The sequence below is a fragment of the Apteryx rowi genome, unplaced genomic scaffold (assembly GCF_003343035.1).
Source record: "Apteryx rowi isolate R43461 unplaced genomic scaffold, aptRow1 scaffold_180, whole genome shotgun sequence".
NCBI lineage: Eukaryota > Metazoa > Chordata > Aves > Apterygiformes > Apterygidae > Apteryx > Apteryx rowi.
Window position 1 is genome coordinate 1,041,886 of NW_020448086.1, and position 14,809 is coordinate 1,056,694.

General features: G+C 36.2%; 1 protein-coding gene across 3 annotated transcripts in view; it reads left to right on the top strand.

Annotated features, from left to right (window-relative positions):
• TLK1 (tousled like kinase 1) overlaps positions 1-14,809 on the top strand; it is a 64,525-nt gene that overhangs the window by 8,341 nt on the left and 41,375 nt on the right. For all 3 annotated transcript variants that reach the window (XM_026061401.1, XM_026061402.1, XM_026061403.1), the window contains exons 2-3: positions 7,941-8,059; positions 12,019-12,090. In XM_026061401.1, coding sequence (XP_025917186.1) covers positions 7,946-8,059; positions 12,019-12,090 — 186 coding nt within the window. In that variant the 5' untranslated portion in view covers positions 7,941-7,945. The remainder of the gene's footprint in view (positions 1-7,940; positions 8,060-12,018; positions 12,091-14,809) is intronic.

Below are 14,809 nucleotides of genomic sequence, written 5' to 3' on the forward strand. Positions count from 1 at the left end.
TTTTGGACACTTTCCCAGTTTTAAAATACCAGGGTAGCTTTAAAATTGTCTGGCTAGGTGAAGAACTAGGCAATAAAGGAAAAGCTGTGAAATTTGTTTTGAAGTTTATTGTAAATGCATAAATGAAACAGAGAAAAACATTGCTTAATTTAAATTTCAGTTGCATTTCCAAGCAGTGTTTCTAAGAATACTGTGAAAACAACATGTAAATATTTTTCAGGCAAAATTGTGGCTTTATGCTGTTGGATCTAAACAGGGAATGCAATATGATCAAAGCTAATCTAATAAATTAAGTACCAGTCAGTAGTGTATTAAATGTTACAGAGGTAACATTATGCAATTTTCATGTCTTCAAACAAAATTATTTCCTCACTGGTTCAGTCTTAAATGACCTTTATAATAAAGCTGTCTACTGTTCTCCTGCACAGAAGTTTCATAAACTTAAGAGGTCTTTTTTGTTTACTCAGGTTTGATGCACAAAATAACACTGCTCATGCAGCAATTTGCAAAACAGTTTATGATTCTTATTGACTGTTATCCCCTTTAAGAAGGCAGAAACTGGCAGCTTTCTGTACCAAAAGTTTGCATCCTTAAGTCTTCAGTTGTTGCTGAAGCCGATAGCGAGGCTGTCTTCTGCGTATACTGCCGTTTTGTCGTAGTGGTGGCGGGATGAGGAGAGGGCAGGAGAAGGTGCTGATGGTCCTGTCCTGGAGGGTTTTACTGTTCTGGAAGTACTGGAGATGCGGTGGCAAACGTTACATTTCTCACTCAGGCATGGCTTAGCTCTCGCTGGTGTACTTGATACCCCTGGGGAATTTGCTTCTAATTCTGAGTTTAGCAAGGCAGGGGAGCTGTCTGAAAGGTAGGCTGAATGGTTCTGGAGGAATTGAAGGTTTGTTTGCTTTTGCTTCTCTTCAGAGAAAGACAATCTTCTAGTTCAGGCTGTTATTCTTGGGTGATTTTTTCCATATGGGTTCCAGAGATGAATGATGTAAAACAACTTGAGGTGTGAGACAAGTGGAAGTTCTCTTACTGAAGTCATACCTTGCGTAGTGCTTTGGTTGCTCTTTTAAAAGCTGAGTCTCTCTCTCTCTTTTTAAGAGGACCACTTTGTGGAATAGAAATTCTCCTTAGAATATTAAGAAAAGCATTGTAAGTTCACCCGAGCATCCGAACAGTGGTAGGAAGTGTGTTTGTTAGTAAACAGAAGTACCTAAATAGAGTAGCTAACCTGAGTAAGAAGTATTAGTTTTACAGTTTGCTTTTTTCCCCTCTATTGTTTGCTTTAATGTAACTTGCTCAGGGACTGAGAAATGTTTTCACTGTGCATTTAAAATGACTCTTGATTAGTGAAATATATTCTGTATTTTCTTAGGTATATATCTCATTACGAATTTTTTATCACTTAAGATCTTTTCAAAGAGCTAGTTTCACTGGGACATCAGTATTTTTTTTCCCCTTTTCTACTGCATTGATGTGTTTGATTTCAACTACTGTGAAGGCTTTTAACTCAAATGTGGTACTATTTTGTACTTCTTCATGTCACCTGCTATTTGGAGGTTGTAGTAGCTATGTCGTCCTGCATAGAAGAAGTTTTTTCCCCTTTTGTTTGGAAAATCACTGATTATAAGCATTTTAAAATTTGCAGGCTAAACTTAGGCATGGGTAATCAGTAGCCATTTGGTCTTGCTCTGTTAGGTATTTGGAAGAGCTGGAGCCCTGGGGCTTTGGCAAATGGTTTTGGTTACCTAGCTATTGGTAGGAGGCATATGTAGTTTGGGGCTGGGGGGTGGTTCTTGTCTTTTTCGTTTTAAATCTAGAGATTGTATCTTGCTGTCTGACCTATTGACTGCTAATTCAGGTCAAGTGGGATCTTTCTGACACCTGAGGCCCCAGTACTGAATAATTGTGGCCTTGGGACTGTGGTGCACTTCAGAGCCTCCTGCTAAAGAAGGGCTGCGTTTGTGCTGTTATCTTGCAATTGAATTCTTTCTTCTCAAATTACTGCCGCTTGGCTTAATGCCATCCAGCGAACATCTCCACTTGTTTTCTTAGTACATAAGGAATTTTCAAGGCTGTTTCCAATTCCGCTTTCTGTGGTTCCCCAAAACATGCCATAGAAGAAAGGTTACTCAGGGCCTGGTTTAGGAGCACAGGTCAACTTTGTCATGTTTTGATTCAGTTCTCAATCCTACCGCCCAAATGTTCTATTTTAAATGGAACAGGTATCTTTTTTTTTCAATTTAGAAGTTAAAAAAAATATGCATTCACTCCATATGGTTTGATCTTTTACTGTATTTTGTTTTGTCTTGCTTCTTCACTTGCTTAGACTTCTGTTTTAAAGCTCTGCATATTCCTTCCCTGACTGCTAGTTCTGGGTAGCTTCATTCCCCATTGGTTTAATAAAGTACTGAAGCATATATAAAGTGTAAGCTGTAATAGACAGTAACTTTTATTATTAATAGGAAGTGTGCTTGACAGACCTGTCTCATTACTTGGTAGCATTTACCTAACCACTGTACCAGATAGATAGTTTTCTTGGAGGCAGAAACATTGGCTTCACTGCCTTATATTTCTGGAGAGTGCAAAAGTCCTTTCTGGTTGGTTCTGCAATAATGGAAGTCCAGTGTTTCGGAAGGATGAGAGAGGAGGAGGTGGCTGTGTGCATAGTGGTGGTGGTGTTTTTTGTTGAGTAAGACAGAAGTGAAGCTCGCTCTTAAAAGAAAATACGTGAAGATACAGAGATGAGATGCATCTTCATGTTGGTCAGATTTCCAAGCAAAGTTGTTTTGTGGGGTTTTGAGGTGTTTTAGGAGACTGCTTAAGATTTTAAAATCTGTATTTTTATTAATTTTCTGTAATCTGCTTTACTTTCGATATTTTAAAACTTTCATTTTATCATCTGGTACATGTATATTCTAGAATGACAAGAGCTTTCATATTCAATTGTTATGAATTTAAATTATTAGAGCATCAACATAGTTAGATAAGTGTATTTTTTAGGATATTACAAATTGAAATAAATAGTTACTTAAAGGCTTTAGGGATTGTATTGCAATGCCTCTAATCAGCGGTTTCTATACTTGGGATGGTTACCATGCTTAAAGGTTAGTGCTCATTAATTTCAGAGATTGTTTGATACCTTTAAAGGAGTTTTGATTACAAAATTAAAAAAAAGAGGCTGCTTTCCAGACTGCCTTTCTTGCCATTCAAGATGTGTACTTTTTTTTTTTAAATCTGAAAATTAGTTAGATTTATTGACCTAAAGGAGCGTTTATTGACCTAAAGGATGCTCCTGTCAGTGGAGACAGTATGTGGTGGTAATATAATCAATGTTAACATCAGCGCTCCAATAAAATATGTTGCACATAATTCTTATACCATGTGCATTACCATAATATCTGAGTGTCTACTAGGAGCACATTAGAAAATTTGATTTACATTTGAGCTACTGTTGAACTGTTTTCTTCTCTTCGGTAGGTAAGACTCTGTGGTGAGGTATTTTGTTTTGGATTAAAACTTAAAGGCATATAGGTGTGTTAAAGAAACCAGACCAAACCAGTATGCCTGTCACTTAACTGAAAGGTGGTTTGGGCTGGCCTTGAATTCAGCGGCAGGGGGATTCGATCTGACCTTGAGGGTTGTTCTGAGAAGAATCTTGCTTTTGCATAATGAACTTCATCTTTGTTGTAGGAAGCTGACAGTGTGTGAAGCAGTTGGTCTTTCTTCATCTTTAAGCTGTAATTGACTGCCGGATAATAAGAGTCTATTCAGGGTAATAAGAGACATAAAGATAAAAATCGAGTCTTGGGACTTGATTCCATACTTAGTGGGGAGAAAAAAAAGAAAAAGTCTGATTTGTCAAACCTTTGTGTTTGGTTCTGCAACACTCCTCTGTAGCTTAGCTTTGTTCAAGACAGAAATCGCAGCATGTGCATATCTCAAAACATCCATTTTTAGGAGGTGAAGACATATATTTGCAACTTTCTGCTAGACTTTTTCTCCTAAAATGTCAATTTTACTGAGTTATGAGCAAATACTTGGTCAAATAATTGTATCTTTTGCAAGTATTGCTGCATTTGGAAGTGCTGGGGCTGGGAGAGGTGCAGTTGCACTTTATTACTTTCCAGTCAGCAGTTCTGAAAAATTCAAACTACTGTGGAGAATTCCCTGATTTCTTATATCTTTATTTTTCTTGGGTAGAAATATGGTTTGATCTGATTATATTGAATGCCAGGGAAAAGGTTTTAAATTGTTCCTCTGAATTTATAACTTTGACTTTCCACGTAATCCATACCTAAACAAATTTTCAGGGGAAGTTTGCAAGCATCCTTTTCAGGACATCAAAACTGGATATTTTATACTGGTTTTTAGAGGAAGGACCATATAAGATACTGAAAGTCAAAATAATAGGGAAGATGCTGATTTTTATGGGCTAGTTGTTATATGTAGCAGTTACACTGTGCTTCACCATAAACATCACCGTTCTTCTTTTACCTGTGACTAGAGATGCCAAAAGGAAAGAAGTAGATCGTGTTGGTTACTTTTTAATAAAAGGAAAATAAGAAGCTTTGGAAAATCTGGAAAGGCTACAAGAAGTAAAGAAAAGTGGATTTTTAGGGGTCTTTGTGGGGTTCAGGTAACCTTTGGAGGTGGTTGGAAGATCATGGACGTTTGAACATCAGTACTTAGTAGCAGCGAGTCTTTCATTTAGCGCTGCTGTAAGTGTGCCTTGAGCGAGTACGCCTGTAAAGTGATCGCATGTCCTTTGAGCTGGCGACTTGGCTTTTCGGCGTGGGAATGGAGTTAGTTCAAGTAAGAAGTCTGATTATATTTTTAAAACTGTAAGATACGTTGATCTTGTGGATAGCAAATTGTTCTGTGAGCAGTATAGAAGTCCAGTGTTTAAAAGACTTGTATTCTTTGTCCCTTACGTAGAGCACCAGAAAGCTTACTGTACCTTTAAAAATAGGTAACTTGGGGTGCTGTGAACTGAAGGATTGTACAGTAACTGTAAGTTCTTGGAAAAAAAACAGCTCTGTGTCTGGAAGTGAATATTCTGTTTTTTAATAGAGTATTAAAGAGGAAGGCAGTTTAATAGAACTGTCTAGGACTGGCTCTATGTTTAAAGAAGGTTTGAATCCAGTTTTTCTGCCTTGTCCTCCAGATCACAAGGATGGAGGAGTATACATGTTTAACTGTGTGTTGCTTTCTGCGTTTGGATATTTAACAAAAAAACCTCTAGTAAAATAATGAGGAGTGAATACATTTATTAATGAACATGTAGGCTCTAAAAACTGAGCAGGAAAAAGGAAAGATTGTACTGCACCTGTGCCATGAAATAGCCATCCACCTGCTAAGTTACCTTTCTGACTGGTAAGGTAATCCAGGTGTGCTCATCTATTTAGTACATTATTTAAATACATATTACAAAAAATAGTATGAGACCTGTAGTAGTAGTTTTACCCTGCACCACATCTAGTGAGCTTTAGCTATCCACAGTCCTTATTAAATAAAGTAAATAATATAGGGTATTGTAGTATCTGTTTCTGTAATATATACAGTGGTTGGTAATTGCTAGAATTGCCTTAATATTGTAGTGTAAGTAAGCTCTGAACTTTTATGGGCTGTGACTGTCAAGTAGGCTTGTGAATCAAAATATTGTTTGTCCTGCTTCATTGAGTGGGTTACTTTGCAAAACTGAAATTGGTCACTTCAGAGTGGCATACGCTTAAAGCATTTTTACTGTGGTGAAGAAAAACAGCAATCATTTAAACCTGCCTGACAAATCTAGTATATTCTGTTTCTTAACTTTGCTCTTTTAGATTAAGACTTCCCCAGTAAGGTATAGATTACATACATGCTACCGAAGGTGTGCTTACATCTGCTTGAAAAAAAGAAGTCTTATCATAAAATGTGTAAATTTAAAAGATATTTTTGTGCATATGAAAAGTCTACAATTTATTTTTGAAGCTCTTGGAAACAGTGCAAAAGGAAAGAGTATTTTAGGAGGAAAGAATTTAAAGAGGTTGCCTGGGTGCTACCAGGTCTGCACTGTGCGTGCACGCAGTAAAACAGTCTTTACCCCGGAGAGTTTACAGTCTAAAATACGCAGAAGTTGGAGGAAGGTGTGATAGCCAAGCTCTAGGAGCAGCATCGTGACTGCTAATGTGCCGGCTGCAGTCTCAGCTGGGGTAGTTCCCCCGCGGGGCTGGAAGAGGAGCTCCAGCTCCGTGTGCGGCATGTTCGGTTATGCTCCCTGGCTCAGAAGATGAGAATCCTCAAACAGCCACTGGTGGCTTGATTTTTCCAAATGCTGCTGTGTTTGGGAAGGCTCTGCCACCAACACATTTCCTGAATGCCTCCTTCCCGACTGTTTTTCCCTTGGTGCGGTTTCTTGCTTCCATCAGAGAAGGTCTTGGTGTGGGGATCTGCAGTAGAGGAGCAGCGGCACCCCGTTCACTACCCGCCTTCCCTCGGAAAATGGGGAAAACTCTGAGGAAGAAGCTAAGGCAACTTGAATTAGCAAAATAACTGAGCCGGTGCTTCCTCTGCCAGGAAAGTCAGCTGTGACTTTGCAGCGTGACGTGTCCCGCGTGGGCCTTGACTGGCCAAAATGTGCAGTACAGAAATGTCTGTTTAGTTCTTGAATGTTAAAGGTCTGTGTGATATTTGAGAGTAATATGAGAAAGTCTCTTTGTGCCATGTTAATGGGGAAGAAAGCCATGCGATGCCTTGATTGTCGGGATACTCACCTGATAGGCCAAGCTGTTAGGAGCACTTAAATGTCGCAAACTCTAGTTTCCGTGAAAAGGGAATTCCAAAACTTTTTTTAATAATACCACTTAAATATAGATAACTGTTACTGTTAGTTCTTTCTGAACTACTGTGTTGTCCTCATGGATTGAAAAACACAAACTTGATAAATTGTATCTTAGTTTAAAAAATGCGGCCATATCACTTGATGTGCTATTTGAGGGATATATTACTAAAAATGCTGCATAAAGTCTTTGGCATTAAATAATATATTTAAAATAAAAAAACTGAAATGTTTCCAATTTGAAGATAAACTGAAAGTTCAAGTAGTCAAAAAGATGAAAAATAAAGAACAGAGTTTGTGTAAATATAGAAGACTATTTGTCTAGATGATCTTTCAGATTGATTAAACAACTAAGTGATTTAAATACAAATTAGAAAGCTGCACATCATGCTGTAGCCTGCTTATGTAGGCTGAGTTTATCTGAGCTCATCAGAAACTGCTTTTGTTCCTCCATTTGCCTCTAAGCTACCTGACTTTCTCCCCTGGTGCTGGGGACACTGCTCCTTCCCTGGTAGCCAGGGTCTGTAGGAGGCCCCATCTCCAACCAGCGTCTCCATTGCTCTTCGCTCCTCTTGTATGGGTGAGCCCAGTTCTGGCTGCTCTGCCCTGCAAACCTGCCAGCAGCTAGGCATCTCCTTCGCATGTGCTGGGGACGATGGTGTATGCCCTCATTTCCCCTTTTTGCTGCAGTCCATATTTCTTTGTCGGAGATCAATGTGTTGATTGGCTAAACAGTGTAAATAATATTGAGAGCAAGGGGATTGCTGCAATAGGAGATATTATGCTGAAAAGTATTTTGCTCCTGTCAGCCCGTTTTTTGATCTATAAACAATTATCTTTTTGGCATATCATACACTACAGGTTCCAGGTCTCTTAAACCCCTTTAACAGGCTGTAGTTTTCACCAAACTTAAAAAGGCTCTTCTGATACTCAGAACTTTTCCTAAAATTTCTGGAATTCATTGAATTCACTCATTATTGACTAACAGATGGTGAAATGTAGTCAAGTTGCGTGTAAATCCTTTTTTTGCTTAGGCCAGTGGTTTGTTTAGATTGTTTATAAAATATTCCACTGCAAGCAAGCTTTTTAGGGAATATAATGTATTTATTTATTTTTTTAGGAGCAATGGATGAGCTTCATAGCCTGGACCCAAGAAGGCAAGAATTGTTAGAGGCAAGATTTACAGGAGTAGTAAGTGGCAGCACTGGGAGTACTGGAAGTTGCAGTGTTGGAGCTAAGGTAAATTTTAAGAGTGGTCATCCACATCTGTTATCTTTGAAATATTAATTTGTTTTATCCCATCTCACCTGTATATTGCCTATATTACTTACTTGTTAAAGTATTGGGCTAGAAGGGGCTGTCAGGAAAAATCATCGTTAGTCCATTATTTTGCTCTGAGATAGAATTGTTTATACTTAACTGATCAATGGCATAAGGACATTGAATTGTTCTTAAGGGGAAAAAAAAAAACACTGAAGAATGAGCTTACACATGTTCTCTTGTGGTTTTGTTTTAGTGTGCATTTTATCAGAGATGGAAATTTTTCCTGATATTTAAGTGGAGTCGTCTCTTCTACAAATAGGCAACTACTTACTGTTCCACTTGAAATAGACACAGGGAGTCTGGTGTGACCTCTGTTTTTATGAATAAACTTGTTTGAAGACTAATGCATCTAGATTAACAAAAGACAATTCTTTCAACTTTTCCAGACATTTCTATCAATTTTGCCTACTCTCGTTATAGACTCCGCAGTGTGTCCATTAGTGTCAAAACCAGGATGCAAAACTTCAGGAAAAACCTTATGAACATTGAATAGCATGGCTTAATTACCTTCCATATGTCGTATATTACCCTTCAGTTAATACATCTGCAAAATAAATTTGCATTTATTAAAATCGCATTCAAATTATTTACTTCAACTTCTAAGACTGTTTCCTGCAATAGTGTTGTCTAGCCAGAGGTATTCCATTTTGTATGTGTGCATTTCAATTTACTTCTCCAAGTGTAGTACTCCATATTATGTGCTTTTAACTTCACTTTATTAATTTTTTGGAACATTTTTCTGATGACCAAAGTCATTTTGAAATCTGCTTCTAAATTGTTTGCAGCACCTTCATATTTTTAAGGACTTGATGCAAGCTTTGTTAGTAATTTCCACTTCCTATTCAACATTTTCATTAACAGTCTAGATGACAGAACAAAATATTGCATCAAAGCAGATCTTGATGAAATTTCTGTAAACCTGTGATGTATTGATGACTAATTTCTTATTAATGGACTGTAGTAGAGTGAAATTGATGCATAGCGATCTCACATCATATCTTCATTTGTTTTTGCGTGTGACATGAAGGTCACTGGCAAAAGCTTTTAAAAAGGTGACATACCACTTCTGTTGATACCATCTTACCCAACAAGTGAGCTAAATGGTCCAGAGGAGGAATTAGATTGGCTTGACACAGTCTGGTTGATGCATTGCTCTTTTCTCTTTTCATTTAATTGTCTTCAACATACGACTTCAAAGAAGGTATACTTTGCCATTATCTTGTGATTAAAATTAGATTGAGACATACCTTCTGGCCCATATTTTTTCCTTGAGTTCCCTAGTGCTACTTTCTCAGCTAAATTATTTGCTCATGATAATGGCTCAGGTAATTGTTCATGATTCAAGTGACTATTTGTCCTTCTTCAACAACTAGATTTGTACCTTCTTTTGACTTCATTTAACTTCTTCTGTATTTATAAACCCTTCTATTGGTTTTTAAAACAGCTATGTTGGTCTCTGGCTGTTTTGCCAGTCTTTCCTCCTCAGGATTATCTACTGCTGTGTGTTTACTACATTTTCTTTCAAACTAGTTACAAGTTTCTTGGGATTCTTTTTCTTTAAACTTTGATTCTCTGTGAGTCACTGCTTACCAATTTCATGAATCTGTTCAAGTCCTTTTTGTTGTCAGTTGTTCAGCTGATTTCACTTTTACCCAAATTAGATTCCACTTTCAGGTTCTCAGTTTGTTCATCCAAATTAGCCGGAAAAAAACAAATTTTAAAAAAGCTAATTTCTTTTCTTAACGCCACCATGTAAAACATAAACTTCTTGTCCCTGACACATTCCAAAAAAGTTTTCTAATACTGCCAAATGCTTTGATAATTGCTTGCAAAAGATACCACTGCCACTGTCTTCTGATAGATACGGACCCTCATGTAAGACACTGTTTTGTTCTTTTCCTTATTTTTAAGTAAAAATATTCCACAAATGATCTTCAGTATACAGTGCAATAGCTCTTCTTTTTTCTGCTTACTGTTTTTTTTGGGGGTGGGAGTCGATGGGGAATACCAGTATCTAATCCTGTGATTTATCCTACCATCAGTAAAATGGCAATTTTGTCAGTTTTGTTTGTATGTTATTTCTTGCACTCCTGGTATCTTACTGTTTGGTGCAGCCAGGCAGATAAATGTGGTAGCTAAACTGGGTTGTGTTTAGAATATAATTTCTTTTATTATTATATTCTCTAGTTTTGGTGGGAGGCATTGAGACAGAATTACAAGATTTTTATAAAAGCAATAAAACCTTTTTTGGCCTTATATGCAGAGGTAACTGGAAAAAGGGGATATATAAATATGATCTCCACTGGTCTGGTTTTGCTTTGAAGACAAAAATGAGATGTACATACCAAAATCCACACATGCCAGATTCTCATTTTCCTAACCTAGCAGAACAATACAGAAGGGGTAGCCATACGTACTGGTTATTTTCTGAAATGGTCTAGGACTTTATTCTTCTAGTAACTAAATTGATATGGTCTCTTAATTATTGGGATTATTATTTGTGAAAGGAACTATTGAAAAAAAGCCCAATGTTTAATTTTTTTCTTTTTTTTCTTTTCCAGTAAGCAATGGTGGAAATGTCAATATAGGTTACTGAAATTATTGTCTTAGCTGACTCCCATGGTCAGATAGTGAAAGATCAATAGATCAAAATATCATATGTTATCATATAAAAGAACTACATATAGGCATTTTTGTAACTGATTACTAGGAGAAAAAGCTGGAAATTCCATCTGCTTAGTTAAATTTCTATAGAAATTTTAATTCAGAGATGCTCTGGTTATTCAGAAGATATCACAGATCAGCCCTACAAACTGATGTAGTGTTGGAATTTAATGCTTTGAAGTAAGCTGGGTGTTTGCCTTGGAAGTAGTTGTTGTTTTGCTTCAAAATATTTTTCTGTCCTCCTATATGGAGGAAGAGAACTATCCAGCAATATAAGATTTTTTTTCTTTTATTGAAAAGAGGATCCACTGGTTCAAGTGGTTTGGTATCTGAACGTACTACAGACTCAGTAAAATGTCCATGTTCCCATTCTGTCAAAAAGATCTCTGAATAAATCAGCCTTAGAAATTTTCTAAATAAATATAACTTGAGACTATTTCACAGGTTTTTCTAATTATTTTTCTAACCAGACTAAACTCGTTATATTGGGGGAAATGGTTTCAGTTCTAAGAATGCAGAATAATATTGTCAATAGGTTGTGATTTTCTGTGGTTGAATGGATAAAAAAAAATCTCTGCAATAGCCTAGTATTTGTCTTGGGGAAAATTCGAGACTACTAGCAAATTTCATTTTTAAAAGAAATGAATTCTTAACTCTTTCAGCAACGTTGGCTGTGTAAGCCCATTCTGTGGAATCGTTCTCTAAGGGTTTTTTTGTTGGATGTTTTGCTACTCCCAGATAAGAATGAAACATTTTTGGATCTTCTAGGGTTTTACTGTTGCTTTTACAATTGTTCATCAAAATGAAAACTTAATGTTTTCCAAAATTTCATGTGTTCCTTATTTCTTAATCAGTTAAGCAGCTTCTTGAGCACTGTATGTGCTTTTTTTATTCTCTAGGGTGTCTCATTTGTCCTGTAAGCTGTTTCTGAGGTATATTTTTCTGGTAGGATATTAAAGTGACTCTTTTCCAAGTCTTAAAACATTTGTGTAGTTTAAAAGCAATTAAAACAAAATTTAATGTGCCATATCCATGTATATACCCATTAAACTCAGTACCCCTTCGCAAATCAGCGAGTCTCTACACTTGGTCAGTTTTTCATAAAGCATGAAATTTGATTACTGTTACTTGCTGTAACTGTGACTGATAACAATGGATTAGCTGTTTTATAAATCTGTATATAATATTTAGTATTTTATTTGTCTTGGTAGGCCTCAACAAATAATGAAAGTTCGAATCACAGTTTTGGAAGCTTGGGATCTTTAAGCGATAAAGAATCGGAGGTACGTATGCTGGGCAAAGTCATTATCACCTCATACAAACACGTCATAATTTTATAGTCTACTTTGATGTTTTATTTCATATAGAATAAAATAGATTATGAAATTTCTTTTCTATACAGCAAGACTGGAATATGCATGCTTTACTAAAAGATACCATCTCTTGAAGGTGGAGACATGACTTCATAAATGTTTCTTTGGGTTTTTGGTCATGAAATGAGTTTTTGTTTACCAGTTTGTTCTAGATCTTTATTGACTATATAGTTATGCTGTGACAATAAATTTAGCTTTCAAAGCTAAAAATGCGTGAATAGTTTGCTGACTTTTTTCTTCTAAGTAATAAAGCTTTCATAAACACAAATAAACTTTGACTACTGTTTAGCTGCATCTGTAAAAATACTCTAGAAACTAATTTCATTTGCTATATTTTCTTTAAAAATATGGATTTACTCCTAGGTCAGACAATAACCATCATCTGCATTTCTAAAAGCTGCAACTCCTACTGTTTATTTTCTTATCTAATACCACTTTATAACACAAAAGAAATGGATTTGTACCCTTACTAGGTTTCAATGTGAGTGCAGGCTTCTCTAGACTAGAAGAATTTTGTATTAGTTGCCAATATTGACAAAGTTGCATTAATGTGACTTTTAGGTAAGAGCTTACCCGTTTGAAGAAGGGTAAAACTCTAGAAGTTTTGCCTGTGTATGTCACAGATTGCATCAACATGGTTATAATCGTGGGAGGCAAGAGCATATTTCTAGCCCAGGCTGGACCTGTGTTTGAATGTGTTTTGTGCTGGAAGGATAGTTTGCTGGAATGTGATTTTGACATTATTTTCACATGTTAAAGTTTATTTTTGGACTTAATTGTATGTTCACTTGCAAGACACTATCTGATGCTTATTTTTATACTGTGTTGACCAGCAAGTGAAATTATTTTCTTCCCAAGTCTGTTATCTTAAAAGTAAAGTTCTGTGTGCTTGATTTTGTGTTTTCATGTTTAAAAAAGACTCTGGTATGTTTTTTTTTTTTTTCCCCTTGCCTTTCCTGATTGGGTTTTTCTTTCAGTTACGTGTAGACTCTCTGGATCTTGGGTGTCTCGTCTTGAGTGTGGCTGCCATCAGTTTTCTTCCTGGCTTTCTATAACACTGGAACCATTTTCTTGCTCGATGTACAAAGGAAATCAATTTAATTGAAAGTCCTTAATTGTCTAAGATGTTTTTCACTATTTTGGCAAAAGAGAAAAGAAGAAAAGTGTTTCCAGGGGATGAGGTTAGACAGAATTAGTGTGTCACTGTGGACAATCTGATCTTTTTATTTATAGAGTTCTAGTGAGCAAAAACTTTGTTCAACTCATTTGTTGGGTAATCTAAAATGAAGAGGCAGTCTGAAAAGCTTTTTTAAAATAATAAAAAAAATTTCGATAAACTAGGATGAGTCCCAAGCATCTGTCCCTTGAGATGCCGTTTGTTCAGCCTGCAAATAGAGATTTTCTTTCCTTTCATAGTAGTGCACTCAGCTGAAGAGGTGACTGTCCACCTGTCTTTCCTGACGCATGTRCTGTGGCTGAAGAATCTTTGGGAAGCATCTGTAACTGAATAGTGCTGGCTTGATTTCAGGTCCAACTGTAATACAAAACTGGAACTTAATTTAAAGTTCTGTTGATTTACTCACAAGTTAAAAAATTCAGTCTATCTTCCTGTAGCTCTAAGGAATAAATAGTAGTAACAACGTGAAGGGATCAAATGACTAAGTGATATACAAGAAGTATATTGGCTCATTGGAAAGCCATTTTAAATAGCTTCCCTCACTGTAAGTGGGCTTTGAAGGTAATTTTGCATGAATTACAAAGGCATGATCTGTATGGTTACTCTACCGTTTTTCAAATAGAAGTCACCCTTACATTTTCAGTAATTTAATTACTGCATAAGAATTCCCTAAACAATAATTTATAAGTAGTAATGCTAAATTACTTTCTGGGATTTCTGTATATGTCTAACAAACTTATTAAATAATATTGCTGAAGGAACTGCTAATGGTTAAAGAAATGAGTGAATGTTCCTAGCAATATTTTGGACAGTGTTGCAGTGATACAGTTCTCAAGTAGGTGTGGGAGTGGAAATGTGCTGCAGTAGCCTGAAGATTAGGCTGCATTATTGCCATTCTTTAACAGAAAAATGTGTCTGCAAATATTCAGAACACTGAATATTCCTGTAATAACTTCTTGGTGTAGAAAAATTTCATTTTACAATTGGGCAAATGAAATGCGGAGGCAAAATGGTTTTCCCAAGGCTTGTAAGACTGAAGGTTCAACCCGCATCTCTAGTCTCTGCACAGTGCTTTAACCTCAAGCCAAATCTTTGGGTAGGGACTTTTTTTGTTTAATATTCTAATATTTGGATTCTAAAATAGAAATACATTTTTAAAAAGTCCCTGGACAGAGCCATTCATTGCTCCAAGTTCCTTCTGTGTTTTCTGAAAGATGAGTCTTGATGACATTGAATAAGGAAATATGCTTTCTTGACCCATTTTCAAAAGTTGTCAGTTTTATTTACTTAAATGAAATTATAATTGTAATACCAAATACGTTGTTAATTTTTTAGAGTTTTGTTCTTAAAATAACATCTAGTTTCTTATATTCTGTAGTCCTATAAAAAGTACAGTTTAATTCTAAATATTACAAACACGTTTTTTAATGATGTAACAATGAAGGTTTGATA